Source organism: Rhododendron vialii, chromosome 12a, assembly GCF_030253575.1.
Source record: "Rhododendron vialii isolate Sample 1 chromosome 12a, ASM3025357v1".
Classification (NCBI taxonomy): Eukaryota; Viridiplantae; Streptophyta; class Magnoliopsida; order Ericales; family Ericaceae; genus Rhododendron; species Rhododendron vialii.
The window spans coordinates 5,748,074-5,761,964 of NC_080568.1; the positions used below are offsets into that span (position 1 = coordinate 5,748,074).

Sequence of the window (13,891 nt, forward strand, 5' to 3'; positions counted from 1 at the left end):
CGTGAGTTTGCTTTATTGCATAAAAGGAAACTTAAAGGTCGATTTATCTTAGGGAAGGAGTACCATCCAACCCTGTGCAAGATGGGGTATATCGTTCCTTAGGAGAGCGCTATCACGTGCCTTAACCACCCCACAGGCTATTCTTATTCCTTTCTCTATCTATTTAATTTTGTCAATTGGATTGATGAATATTATTTAGAATTATTATTCTAACAGAAAATTCCTATCGCATATATTTTCTCCAACAATCTAAGGAATAATAATTATTAGGATTTTCTGTAGAATAAGTTCTAACTTGGGTGGTCGTTGAGATTGTTATTTTTTGCAATAAAATGAAGATTGGAAAAATAGACGATACACACTGTCTAGGGTGCATTAACCGTAGAGATGGAATTGATTAGATTAGATGTTCTATATCTTTGCATTTGATGGGAGGCCATGAGATCGATAGTACTATTGTTGCACTTCATCCAGTGTAGTTATGCATAATGAGTAATATGGATGTTTGTGTTACTCTGTGCTTGACACTAGACTTGGCTTAGCAGTTTGCCAAGTCATCTAGACATTGTTCTTGTCTCACTACAAGAAAAATTACATTGGGCGACGAATGAAAATCGTCAAAAATTGCATGTTTTTCGTCACAAATAGTATAGGTGACGAATAAAATTTGTCAACTAAAGGTTGTCGAGGATTCTTATACCTGGTGACGAAATTTATTTTTCGTCACCTATAGTACCTTTTGATAACGAAATATTTCATCACCAAAAAGTGAATAATTGGTGACGAAATTTTTTTCCTTGCTTATTATGCTTTTTGCTGACGAAATTTTTTGTCATCAAATATTCCTTTTGGCGACGAAAAAATACGTCACCTATAAAAAGGAAGTATTAGTTTCTTTATGGACTCAATCGCATGGAATTTTGTCCCAATTTTAATTGGATCTCGGTTAGTAGACGATGAGATAGATCTCCAGATTGGTTGGTTCCCCTAGATACTGAACTATAAAAAGGAAGTATTATTGAATGTAAAGGTCCATCGGATAATCGGTTCAATCCCACACATTTTATTGACAAACAAATGTTCCCTAGACTAGTAGAATTACTGTAGGTGTCTTCTTTCCAAATGCGGAGGGTTTTAGCTGAAGAGATTGCCAATAATCGTTTTGTCTTTCGTTTCAGTGATTGAACATATTCAAGTTGTCTCATTGTCCGTATTGGTTTATATTTTGCAGGATGATATCGTCTGGCATCGATGACAATGGGATAAGGCATCTGTTACTGTGCCGCGTGATATTAGGGAACACGGAAGTGGTACATCCTGGATCGAAGCAAATCCAACCAAGTTCTACAGAATTTGATTCTGGAGTAGATTATCTGTTATCGCTGAGACGATATACAATTTGGAGTCCCTAGTCTCCCTACATGAATTCGCACATTTTTCCGAATTACGTTGTCAGTTTCAGAGCTCTCCGGGTTACTAGTAATCAATCTTACTAGTCTGTTTTTGTAACTCCTAGGACTTTCACTCTGTTAGGCTTCAAAATTTGACATGCTAGGTATAGGCTTTTTCAACTTGGGCAAAAGAACTAGATAGGTTTAGTTCTGTTCCACATTGATGATCGATATCGTCCATTTTTCCCCCCGAAACGAGTACTCCTACGAGAATATTATCTGGTTTTCCATGAATAAATTAAGCTGACAGTTTCCTAAAAAACAAACGTTTCAATTCTGTAGCTGGCTCTGTAACGAGCCCAAAAGGTAGAACTGGACTTGGACACCCAATTCGAGACGATCTACTTGCATTTCACAATTGGGTTTTTTTAGGTGTTGTATGTTTTAGATGTTTAATGCAATGCTGTCTTCCTGTAATTTGATTCAGGTTTTGAAAGAATTTGGAGGTCTGTAGTCGGACCTAGTTCGCCATACATGACGTTTCCTACTTTGTTGTCCATGCTTTCGAGATTCTTACCTCGTTCGAAGATGGTTTTGATTACCAATTTCTATAGTGCCTACAGAGTAAGTTCATCTTTCTAATCTTAAATCTTCGTTCGCTTCTGTCTTTACGTTGACTACAGATCAATAAGCCTTTTGTTGTTTTAGTCCTGATGATTTAAATTATGCTTAATGACAGAAAAATAAGCTTTCCTGTATCCAACTGATACAAAAAATGAGGCGACTAGCCGGAGACAAGCTTTTAATCGCCGTAATCAAATTTGATAGGAAAAAGGTACATTCTCTCGTTTCACTTTGTTAAGCTAATAATCTTATAGTCAGCAGAAAAGGAAGATTAAATAGTTCAATTTCTCGTATCCTTGAGTGTGTTAATTTCCAACTAAGAAGAGTACTTATGATTTTTTCATTTTCCAGCAACTCCAGGCAAGAATTAGATCTTCAGCTTCAGCAGATTTAAATAGTGCAAAGAGATGTGCAGCAGGTGCTTGAGTGGCCGAAAGGGAAACTGGCTTCGTCCCGTGTTGCTTTCAACCTTGCAGATCATACCCTAGCAGCGTTCATATTCGTAGTCTTCCGCAGATTTTTTGCAATTGTTATGGTTAAGGAAAAATTGTGCGTTTTGATCCATTTGTTCTGCTCCAGTAGTTTTAGCTCAAGTTGGACAGTCTTTTCCGCTGATATGGCATTGCAATTCCTCAAGAACATATATTTTCTCTGAGCAAAAGTCTATCAATATATATATAGTAAAAGTTTTTCATTTGTTGTGCTCCAGTTCCAGTAGTTTTAGGTCTCAACTTGAATCCTCCTATTTTCCCAATCCTCCTATTTTGAAAAGGATTGACAATCCCATGGTATTTATAGTCTAAGACTGTTCTGTCAAACCGAATAAAGGATTAGAGCCCCATGGTGTTGGCCGGGAGATGTTGGGAATGCCTAGAATTCATTTGTCCAACATTGGTTAATTATGTTATTTCTATTTTTGCATCCCACGTAGGACTTGGGGGACTTCTAGAAATTATTTTTGGGTGGCATTTCTCTCTCATAATGTGGCATTTCTAGAGTTAATAGATCATAGCCGACTCTTTGTATCTCTTCTCCACGTTTGTCAATAAATCCTCTCTCTCCTTGCGCGTGGACGTGCCCATCTTGGGGAACCAGTCTTGTGATTTCTTGTTTAGTTTTTTCTTTTTCGTTCTTAGCTTGCATTCATAATGTTCATTACAACAGGAGAGAACTTAACGAGCTTGTCGGCCAAAAGCTGATCAACGATCTCTTCCGCCTTGGTGATGTCAAAAGCCCGGCAGACATAAGGCAGGTCGATGAAGAACCGTGTAACAAGCATTCTTTTTTTCTTTTTTCTTTTTTTCGGATAATAAATGTTTTAAACGTAATAATCTTATTACCAATGGTCGATTTATTCTAATTTCGCCACTTCTGAATTCAAATCATGACTCTGTCCGTTGTCTGTCCCTGACTTACAAAGCCGTCACCTCTAGATTTGTTATATAAAAGATTAAATTGGAACCTTTTATTATCAATATATTCTAAGTTATGAAGCACAGAGACTTCTTTTTCTTTTTGAACTGAAACATTAATTCTTCGATGTACTGAGGTGATAATGTCACATAACCTGAAGGGTAAATAATCATAGTGGCAACGCTGAATGAGGCTTATCATCGTTGTTAGTCTCTTTGTTTCTTTTCCAAGATTTATTTTTTGGGCATTCCCACCTATATAAATTTTGGACTTCAGTAATGCAAATGGAGGATTTGCATGTTGGCGTCTTCTCGTTAGGACCAAGGACGGATGGAGGGGCCGACGAAGTCCGGGCTACCACCTTACCCAAGTGTTTAAATTTCTTTAAGAAAATAATAGTATTTTCTCAGTAAATGTCAATATTATGGAAGTTCGCACACCCAAGGGGATTTTCAAAAAAACTCTAATTCCACCCATCCAATAATTTTTGTAAAGTTAAATAATCGAACTCCTAAGTTGGTATGCATTTATAAAAAATTAACCACAAGTTTAGTATTTTTCCTTTTGTAATGATATTAATTAACAAGATTGCATGCATTTATAATTATGACAATGACTATATTCCTTGCAATTTTATAGGCCGATCAGAATCATCTAGGATAATTTTTTCTGATACTGTTTTTGTTCTGTGTCGATAGAAATTAATGACCATGTTCGTTTTGGGACTCAAGTCACAGCCTTTTCTCTCCGTGCATGCATGGTTCCTAATAAATTTTCTCTCATTTCTCTATCTCTAGCTCGATCTCCACTCATTATAAAAAATTCAAAATCCCAAAACGAACATATTCATATGATAAATATGTGAGGAAAAAACTTAATGATCACCCACCCAACGTTAAAATCTCGTGTCCGTCATTGATTGGGCATGGACGACGACTCGGCCAACGTTGATGAAAAAATGGCAAAAAAAACAACTTCTCTCATCGCATTATTAACCTGTGTAGAATTAAAGATTAAGTCCAGGATTCGAGTCAAATCGACCTTCCCCTTTCAACTAATACCTAACCTATCCTTTCACCTCTTCCAACCGTCACCATACAACGCCTCCAATTAAAACGACACAAAACAACAACGCGACTCCCTTCCCGGAAAATCCAACTGCAAAAAATCTTCCAGACTGAACACACACACTCTCTCTCTCTCTCCAAAGGTAAATGGTGGGTCTTTGCTTCAATTTCAACATTACTTAAATTATGCTTTTCTAACTGTTTCCCGATGAAGACAACATATTCCTCCCACATACCTTGTGAACAAAGTTCTCATATGTGATATTATGGTTTTCTAATTGTTTCTTTATGAAGGCAACATATTCCTCACACATACCTTGTGAACAAAGTTCTCAGATGTAATTTGCATACTAAGTGTTTGATACAAAGACCCAATGATTACTCAATTTCATCATCACTTTATTTTTGCGTTTGCTGACAGTTACCTAATGAGGATACATATCCCTCATGCAAACATAAGGAATCCCATAAATTCCCTTCTTGGATGACATGTTGGTTGGTGTAGGATGGACTGTGCAGGATTAGTTGAAATAAGGGAGAATGATTGCTATCACCGCTTTAAAATGGGCATAGGCTTTTTCTGCATGACATAAGAGAAGTAGTTGTTTGCGTTGATGTCCAATGGATGAAGGCGGCAATACTATTGTAAGTCCGCATAGCCTCATATTGCTTCTCTCATTAACTCTTGCAAGGGCGTACTGGATTCTATGGATATTTGGGGTACCTTCTATTAAGTAACACCTGTGAAGATTTCGGAAAATTCTGAATAGTTGAGTCAATCTTTGAAACTCAGTAAGTGTGCAGCGCAGTAACTTGATAAGTTATGTTACATTTTTCTCCTTTTTGTTGTATGGGTAATGATGTTATGTTACAACAGTTAACATTGTTGGAAATATGTGAAATTTCCCCGTTGAATGACACCACTAAAACAAAACCTTGGCCATGCCATTGCTTGTATTGTTACTACACTAATTGCGGGGAAAAAAACCTTAATACCAATGGGAAGGGGAGAACTTGAGGAAACAGTTTGAGTTTCTACAGTAATTTTTACTGCAATGAAAGTCAGAATTAGAATGTCACCTAAAATTGTTCCCGTACTACATGAGAAACTAAGTGTAGAAGTGTATTTATTGGTATTTGGTAGGTAGTGTTCTAAAACTCGGAAATACTCGGCGAGTACTCGGCGCGCCGAGTACTCGGTACTTGGTGCCTAGCCGAGGAGAGTTAGGGCTAGTCGGTGGGAATTACTCGGTGAGTACCGATTCTCGGTAAAATGAGATTACTCGGAAGTGGGGAGAAAATCGAAAAAAACTGAAAAAATGAGATAAAATACATAATATGTTAAATTTGAAGGGTTGTTAGTGTAATTTCAGTATAGTTTTATACTTACCCTAATAGAGTAAACACACCAATCAAGCTACTGCTGCTGTTCGAATCGACTGCTGCTGTTCCTCTTCTTCTTCGAGCTGATGCTTCTTTTCATTTGGTTTGAACTTTGTAATTGACTATTAATTTCGTACTTGGTTTCATTTGGTTTGAACGTTAAACTTTGTAATGGACTAGTAATTTTGTACTTGGTTTGAACTATGAACATCGAACTTCTCATTATGCATTATGAATATCATTTGGGGAACATATAAAAAAAAAATTCAAGTAATTTCTACTCGCCGAGTAATCGCCGAGTACTCGGCCTCCAAGGTACAAGGTGGCCGGCCGAGTGAGTACCGAGTTTTAGAACATTGTTGGTAGGGCACTGTTATTCTAATATGAAAGGTAATGAATTGCAGCAATTTTGACTTGTTCTGATCTATCGCAATTTCTGCTTGTTTTGGCTTATTTCCATTCCGAATAGACTATAGAAGAAATGCTTGATCTGTCCATTAGGTTATATATTTAGTGCTTGTGCTTTAGGTATCTGTGTTAAACTACTACAAATTCAGAGATCTTGTGTCGTGGATGAGAAGCTGATTTTTGTAGTTCTCATCTCCACTATGGATTATCATTTGCCTAGATGTTTGCCAACTGTAACCCAAGGAAGTGGTATTTTCGTTTCTGCATGGTGGTGGTTCTTGTTCTCCACGTCTATAACTATCCCGTATTGTGGTATAGTTCTCATATTGTCTCACCATGAGTTTTTGTACAATTCTTTGGTACAATAGAGGAATATAGCCCGTGATATGGAAGGACATATCCAAGAGGCATTCATACTCAATTGGATCCTCGGCAGCCATTCTTGGTGTCCTTGGTAATCAACGTGTTTGTTACTACTGTCTTGGCTCTAGGATACACACTTCTCACAATTTTGTTTTAAGACTTTTGTCCTTGACACTCGACTGAATGAGACCAGCATAGGTTCAATGTATACCTAGAGCCAAGACAGGAAAAAAATTTGTAAAAAACACTTACCTTTGTCTTTCATGGTTTATTGTGTTATTATCACGAGTAATAGCACGTGCAACGTCAAGAATAGGTAAATAGGTAAATCAATCTCTCTCTCTCTCTCGCTCTCATTTAGGGTTAATTGGGCCGCCTCAGTCCTATGGAGCTCATAGACTATCATAGTAATGGTTTCAGAAAGAGGGCAATGCTTGAAAGGCTTGGTAAAGACATACAAAAGGAGCAGCTCAAAATCACCCTATGGAATGGTAACTGTCCAGTCCTACCTCTTACAATTTATACTTATATATGCTTATCATTTAATGTTTGTAACTTAAATGATTTGGTCAGCTGTTAGCTGCATTAACTACATTTATGATCGTCTCTCTGTCTTCCTACCTCCTATAGTGTTTCTTTTAAGTTGCTGATTTTTTTCCTTATCTGCCATGTCTGTCTACTATTTTTTTGGATAGCATTTCCGGGTCTCATGTCCATATTTGCTTTATGATGTGTGCCCGTGTCTATTAATTAGTTCACACACTCCAGTTGAAGCACGCAAAACACGCCCAACACAAAGCTGGAAATTGCAAATTAAACATTTCAATCTGTCATCGTCAAGCAATTATATGGACATGAAACGTTTTTAGATGTATCATTTACTCTTTGAAAGTGACTTTTAAGAGCTAATTACAAACAGATAGTCTAACATTGGCTAGCTCATTAGGTCAACATGAACTCCTTGTGTATGATTGGAATTTTTTTTGTCTAGAGTCTAAAATCTCCAACCATAAATGTCAAATTGGTGATGTCAAATTTTTTTTGAAGGCTAATGTGGCATTTTGACATTTTCAATTTGACTTCAAGCTCTCCCTCTCCAACCCTTTTGTGTCAAAAAAATAGAGCTCAAACTTGAAAGGGCAAAAAAAAAAAAGAAATCCTCAAACGGCAAATTTTTTTTTGAACTTCCAAAGGTAGCTTTTGAAATTTGGCATGTGGAGAGGTAGATATCAAAATTGGCATGGGAGTAAGAGATGTCAAAGCTACGTCAGCTTTGGCATGAGTGAAGGCAGATGGGTTGGATTGAAAGTTGATGCCCAAAATGATCGTTAACTTGTCCATCTCAGCTTTGACATCTCCCATTGGAGATGCTCTAAGGTATCTTTAATACTTTGATTGTTAATTTTATATTGCCCACATTCATAAGTGATAAGAGTGTTTCCCTGTGCTGCCATAATCCCACAATTTAGAGTGACTTTCTTTAGAAAGAATTGCTTATCATTTAAAATGATATGAGCTCGAATATGGTTATTGAAAATGAATACATTATATGTGACATTTGAGTCTGTTGTAAATACATTTGGTTGGAGATTGATAATCCCACCATCTAGAGATTGATACGCTTCTCAAAGTCAAGAGGGGAGACAGAGGAAAAGTTCAAAGTTCAGGTACCCATGATCATTGAAGGTATCTTCCGTTTGAATCACATGGAGCTAGATCATCCTTGGACTCATTTACGAATCAGAATCATGCAGCCACTTGACAAACTAATAACATTTGGTGTTATCTTCCCTGCTCTTCTTGGCCATTAGAAGGGTTTTTGTATTCTTGTTTATGCTTTCAAGTAATTAAGGGGTCCAATAGAAGGGCAGTGTGTATGTGCCACTAGGATTCATGTGCCCATTTCAAAATGCTCCGTTTCAAAATGATATGGGAAAATGACGGCCCATGACATGTTTTGATAATTAATACCTGCCAAGGACATGCTGAGAACATTTGTTAATGCTAAAAATGTCCTTAGAGGGTATTAATTATCAAACACGTCCTTGGCCGTCATTTTCCCAAATGATATAACTACATTCCAACAGCTGTCTCCTATTATAGGTTAGTTGAACTACTGAAATAGGGTTCTAAATTATAACAATTGCTGAATCTGGCATTTTAAATACACAAACTATTATTCTGGTTGCTGAAACGGATTCCCCAATTTGCTGAAACTACATTTGAATTGTTGAAGCTTGTTCAAATGTTGCTCTTTTCCGGATCAAAAGCATGGTTTTGAAGTTAAAATCACACGAACTGCTAAAACGGGTTCTCTAAATTACGGAAATAAGAATTCCAAATGCCGAAATTGAATTCGAAGTTATCTATCAATGTTATGTACTTACTTTTGGACATTGTGCATAATACCTTAATTGGTTACTTTTACGCGAAGCATACAATATAATGATGACCCAAAAGATGAGGGAGGGGAATAGGCTTTTTGACTTATTGTTCATTGTTAGTATTCACAATTTGCTTAGTATGGACTTCGAGTTGGTGCTGTGCTATGAGCCGTCGGATCGCGCATCAGACGGCTCGGATCTCATCTCAGACTCATGTAAGTGTGCAGCGTAGTAACTTGACAAGTTATGTTACATTTTTCTCTTTTTTGTTGTATGGGTAACGATGTTACAGTACATTAATTAACATTGTTGGAAATATTTGAAATTTCCCCATTGAATGACAAGCAATTGGCTTAGTATACCCATTTTGACTTTCATAACTCATGAGTCTTTAGGCTCATGAAACAATATGCATCGTCTAGACATCACAAATTACCACGTGCAACGCACATGTAATTCCACTAGCGTGAATAAAAGTAGTAAGACTCAAGGTTCTATTTTTAATAATTCAAGCCGTTTGTTTTTTGCAAGCAAAAAAATAAGCTTGATTAGAATCTTGATTTACTACTAATTGGAAAAGAGAAAAATAGAGGGAATAGAAGGCGATCAACCTTGTGCTGTGCTGGGTTGGCGCAGAATCTGGCTGTTCACTTTGGGTGCATGGGTACTACTAGTACACCAATTACAGTAAGGTAGGTTCCAACAAGTCCATGGAATTCAACAATAACTCCATCTTGACATCTTGTAAGGGAATGTATTAGAGAAGAAGCACCCCTTCTTGAACTAATTAAAAGGCCCATATTCGTGTTGGAAAGCAGAAGCGAGAGGTATCAATTACACACACAATCAAACACTACTCTTTTATTAATATTCTTGAACACAAAACAAAAACACAATATCACTGATGGGAGGAGAAGATATTCGCACACAATAGTAACACACTTTTATTGACTAAGCTCTCACATGTCTATTTGTCTCTCTCTCTCACTCAACTCTCATAATTTTACAATATAAATTACAAACCTATTTATAGGCGGAACAATAAAGATACGATAATCTCTCATTTATTTTGCAAAACCAAAACATATCATGGAAAAGCTCCAAAGTTTTCAAGCCTGATAAGGAATAATGCTCCACGTTTTTCTCAATCCTAATCAGCTGCCTTTTCAACATCCCCCTTAAGCTTGATTTCCCTTCAGCGTCAAATCACTCTTCTTCTTTGGCTAAGATAACCTCTGCTTTGATTAACAATATTGCTTCGTCTGTCCCTGCAATATTCACTTGCAAACGACAATCAAAGCCCTACGCTTTGGGCTATTCACCCAGAATTACAAGGCAAAGTCGCAGGCATCCGAGATAGAGCCTTTGGCCAACATATTAAAGTAGGAATACGAAGTATATATATATATGATATTCAATAAGCTGCATTAATAACAAATACCAGCAGTTTAATTAATAGAACAATCATCCCCACATGAAAAAAGTAAAAAGTAATTACAGATCACACACCATTTATTACAATACAATACATATTACAAGCCTATTTATTGCCCTTAACGAAGTGCCCCAGGGGCATTATTTAGCGCATCCGCATAACTGAAGACGCGTAATTTGGCCATCAAAGTCTAGGACCGTATCAAGGTCGGAACGGAAATGCAATTATTACAAATATTGAAAGATAAATACTTAAGTGATCGAACTCCCACGGCATGTGAATATAAGAGTTACTCCTGCCGAAGAAACCGACCTCGCCTTCTCAACAGTCAACAATATTGAAGAAAAGTATGTGCCTATTAGATATCCTCCAAACGGACCAAACTTTTGCTTCCCTGCGAAAAAAAAAAATTATGCCAATTAATTAGTTCCCAATACAGTAGTGACACGTCACATGGTATTCAAATTTCGATCACCAAAACATTAATGAATTAGTTGAGGCACGGTACTGGGTAGAAATCAGGATAGTCTACCGTGAGATCCCCTTATGTGAATAATAGTAAGACGTACTCACGGTTCTATTTTAAACAATTCAAGCCGTTTGTTTTTGCAAGCGAAAAATAAACTTGATTAGAATCTTGATTTTACTGATTGGAAAAGAGAAAAATAGAGGGCATCTTTATAGAAGGCGATCAACCTTGTGCTATGCTGGGTTGGCGTAGAATCTGACTTTTCACTTTGGTACATGCTTGGGTGCTACAAGCACACCAATTGCAGTAAGGTAGACTCCAACACGTCCATGGAATCCAGCGAAGTCCCCACCTTCTATCGGAATGGACACAGAAGAAGTACCCGTTCTCGAACCAAAAGGCCCATAATTGTTCCCAATATTTGTCTCAAAACTGAGGGATATGATTGTCACTTCTCCGGATCCATAGAACTTTTCGTATGTTAGGCTTATGGACGAGATTTGCTCTACTGAACTGTCAATGGAGAACTAAACAAAGTGCAATTATGAATTAGGACTTTGTTTGTGAAGATAAAAAAATAAAAATAAAAATCATGTGAAATTATATATTGTAGTATTTGGCTATACGTTTTCACTTTTGCCTATTTGTCTTTTCAGTAACGAATTCCTTTTTTAGGAAAAAAAAGCTTCGGAAATAACCGAAAGTGATCAAGTCCAGACAAAGATATATATGTCCGTAACTATCCTACGTGTGTGAGATTCACGTTCATCGGACGGGATCGAGATATATCCCTGCCCAGATCTATGAATGAGCTATAGAGTGTCCCACCGTTTTAGTCGTTCCGCCACCGTTATCGCCAATTTTCATAGAGCGTCCAAGTTTATTGCCGGTTCTACTTTGGAATAAAATTGAATCGATAGCTTCTCCATAACGAATACTTATCACCATTATAGGCTCGTCGGCCTTGTAAGCCCAATATGCACCTTCTTTTCCTCCCTCTAACCCTAAAGATATGCATCCTCCTTCATTGCCAACATTTCCCTGCACATTCACACAATCTATCTGTTACATAAAGATTCTGAAATGTAGGATAGTCGGAAATTGCTGTTTACCATTGGATTCTCTTGGTGCGTGTTCGAAGAAATTCAATCGCATAAGGAAAGGAGTCTGAAGTGGTGTTTTGCAAAGTTTTTTTGAAAGTATTTATAGGAGCGTCAAAGTATTTGTAATTGACACCTTTGGATTTGAATTCAAAAAAATCAGGCGGCTTTTCCAATCCTGCTAACGGTTGGAAATCCTGTATAATTTCTCGCTAGGGTTAATGTTTTTTGCGTTGTAGGGTTTCGGGGGCTAAACAATTAATGGTCCGGATTTCATTTCGATTCAAATGCTGCAGTACTATTACGTACCCTCTACCCATTATGGGTGTGTATATATTGTAGACTTCCCTTTCACACGTGGTTTTTATCAATGAATAAATTTCATAACGAGAATCTTAAAAGTGAAAGTTTGGATCATCAAATTGATCAATAAGCATGAGAAATGAGCATGAGAAATTGAATTTACTAGCTGGATATATATATATATATATATATATATATATATATATATATATATATATAAAAGAGAATAACAGAGGGGATAGAAGGTGACCTTGGGTGCCACAAATATACCAATAGCATCAAGGAAGCTTCCACCACGTCCATGGAATCCAGCGATGAATCCATCTTCTATTGGAATGGACACAGAAGCACCTGATCCCGGACCAAAAGGCCCATATTTGTTCCCAATATTTGTTCCAAAACAGAGAGATGTGATTATGGGTTGTCCATGGTAGTCTTTGTACGTCAGGCTTATGGATGTGAGTCGCTCTACTGAACTGTCGATGCGGAGCTAAACAAGTGCAAGTATATATTAGGACTTTGTTTGGGACGCATAAAAAAATAAAAATAAAAATCATATGAAATTATTGTAATCTTTGTTTAAATACTAGTTCCCTAGCTTGCCTATTCGTCTTGATAATGAATCACAATATTTTAAAAAAAAATGATATGGACAAAAACAAAAGTGCACAAATTTGAACACTATGGTGTCGGGAACCGTCTAACGTGTGTGAGAACCACGTGCATCGATGAATCTGATACATCTTTGTTTGAATCTATGGACAAGCTAACAAGGGGCACACCTTTGAAGACAAACTGCCGCCGGTACCGCCAATTTTCACGGAGCTTCCAATAACATTGCCATTCCAGCTTTGGCTTTCGAATAAAATTGAGTCGATAACATCTCCGTGACGAATTGTTATCTGCATTATAGGCCCCTCGGCCTTGTAAGCCGAATATTCACCACCTTTCCCTCCCCATGGCCCTAAAGATACCCATCCTTGTGCACCGCTAATCATGGCCTACACATTCACACAATATGCTATTACAACCTTCATTGGCACATTTTATATATCTCATATATGCATGTACATATATCGGGGGGGGGGGGGGGGGAGAGAGAGAGAGAGAGAGAGAGAGAGAGTCAGAGTCGTTTACCATTGGAAATCTTGGACTCTCTTGGTGCCAATGAAGACTTTGATCGAAGGGTTGGATACTGGTGTCTTGTGGAGTTTGTAAGTATTTATAGGCTTCTCGGCTGCTCGAAATCGCCCCGTGTTCATAGTGGACTTTGACACTTTGTTTCCGTTTAATTGGGCTTTACGTTAGTGGATGGTGGGATTGAATTTCCGGAAATTCTGAGAGGTGCCTTGTCCGCGTAACGTGGGCCGGGCAACAAATTTAAAAGTTGTGGATAATAAATTTATTGTTTTGTTCTTATTCAAAAAAATTTCGTATTTATTAGTTTTGCACCAAATTTTTTACGTATTATTGGTTCGTCTCAACGAGAGGAATCGGAAAAATCAAAAAATTATGATTTTTACAAAATGATTTTGGGTAACACTTTCAACA

General features: G+C 37.3%; 2 protein-coding genes and 1 long non-coding RNA gene across 3 annotated transcripts; 2 read left to right on the forward strand and 1 right to left on the reverse strand.

The window, feature by feature from the left end:
• Positions 1-1,236: 1,236 nt before the first annotated feature.
• On the forward strand, positions 1,237-2,593 carry LOC131310270 (probable inactive poly [ADP-ribose] polymerase SRO2). The gene is made up of 4 exons (XM_058337193.1): positions 1,237-1,479; positions 1,879-2,015; positions 2,131-2,226; positions 2,367-2,593. Exons 1-4 carry the CDS (start codon positions 1,422-1,424, stop codon positions 2,439-2,441), a joined length of 366 nt encoding a protein of 121 aa, XP_058193176.1. The 5' UTR covers positions 1,237-1,421; the 3' UTR covers positions 2,442-2,593.
• Positions 2,594-4,701: 2,108 nt separating this feature from the next.
• LOC131310277 (uncharacterized) lies at positions 4,702-8,316 on the forward strand. The gene is made up of 3 exons (XR_009195166.1): positions 4,702-5,140; positions 7,011-7,140; positions 7,872-8,316. It is a non-coding gene; the product is annotated as an uncharacterized LOC131310277 (long non-coding RNA).
• A 2,144-nt stretch (positions 8,317-10,460) lies between these two features.
• Positions 10,461-13,633, reverse strand: LOC131310264 (mannose/glucose-specific lectin-like). The gene is made up of 6 exons (XM_058337184.1): positions 13,478-13,633; positions 13,123-13,341; positions 12,591-12,830; positions 11,766-11,978; positions 11,165-11,464; positions 10,461-10,862 (listed from the first exon to the last, which is right to left on the reverse strand). Exons 1-5 carry the CDS (start codon positions 13,478-13,480, stop codon positions 11,201-11,203), a joined length of 939 nt encoding a protein of 312 aa, XP_058193167.1. The 5' UTR covers positions 13,481-13,633; the 3' UTR covers positions 10,461-10,862; positions 11,165-11,200.
• Positions 13,634-13,891: the final 258 nt, after the last annotated feature.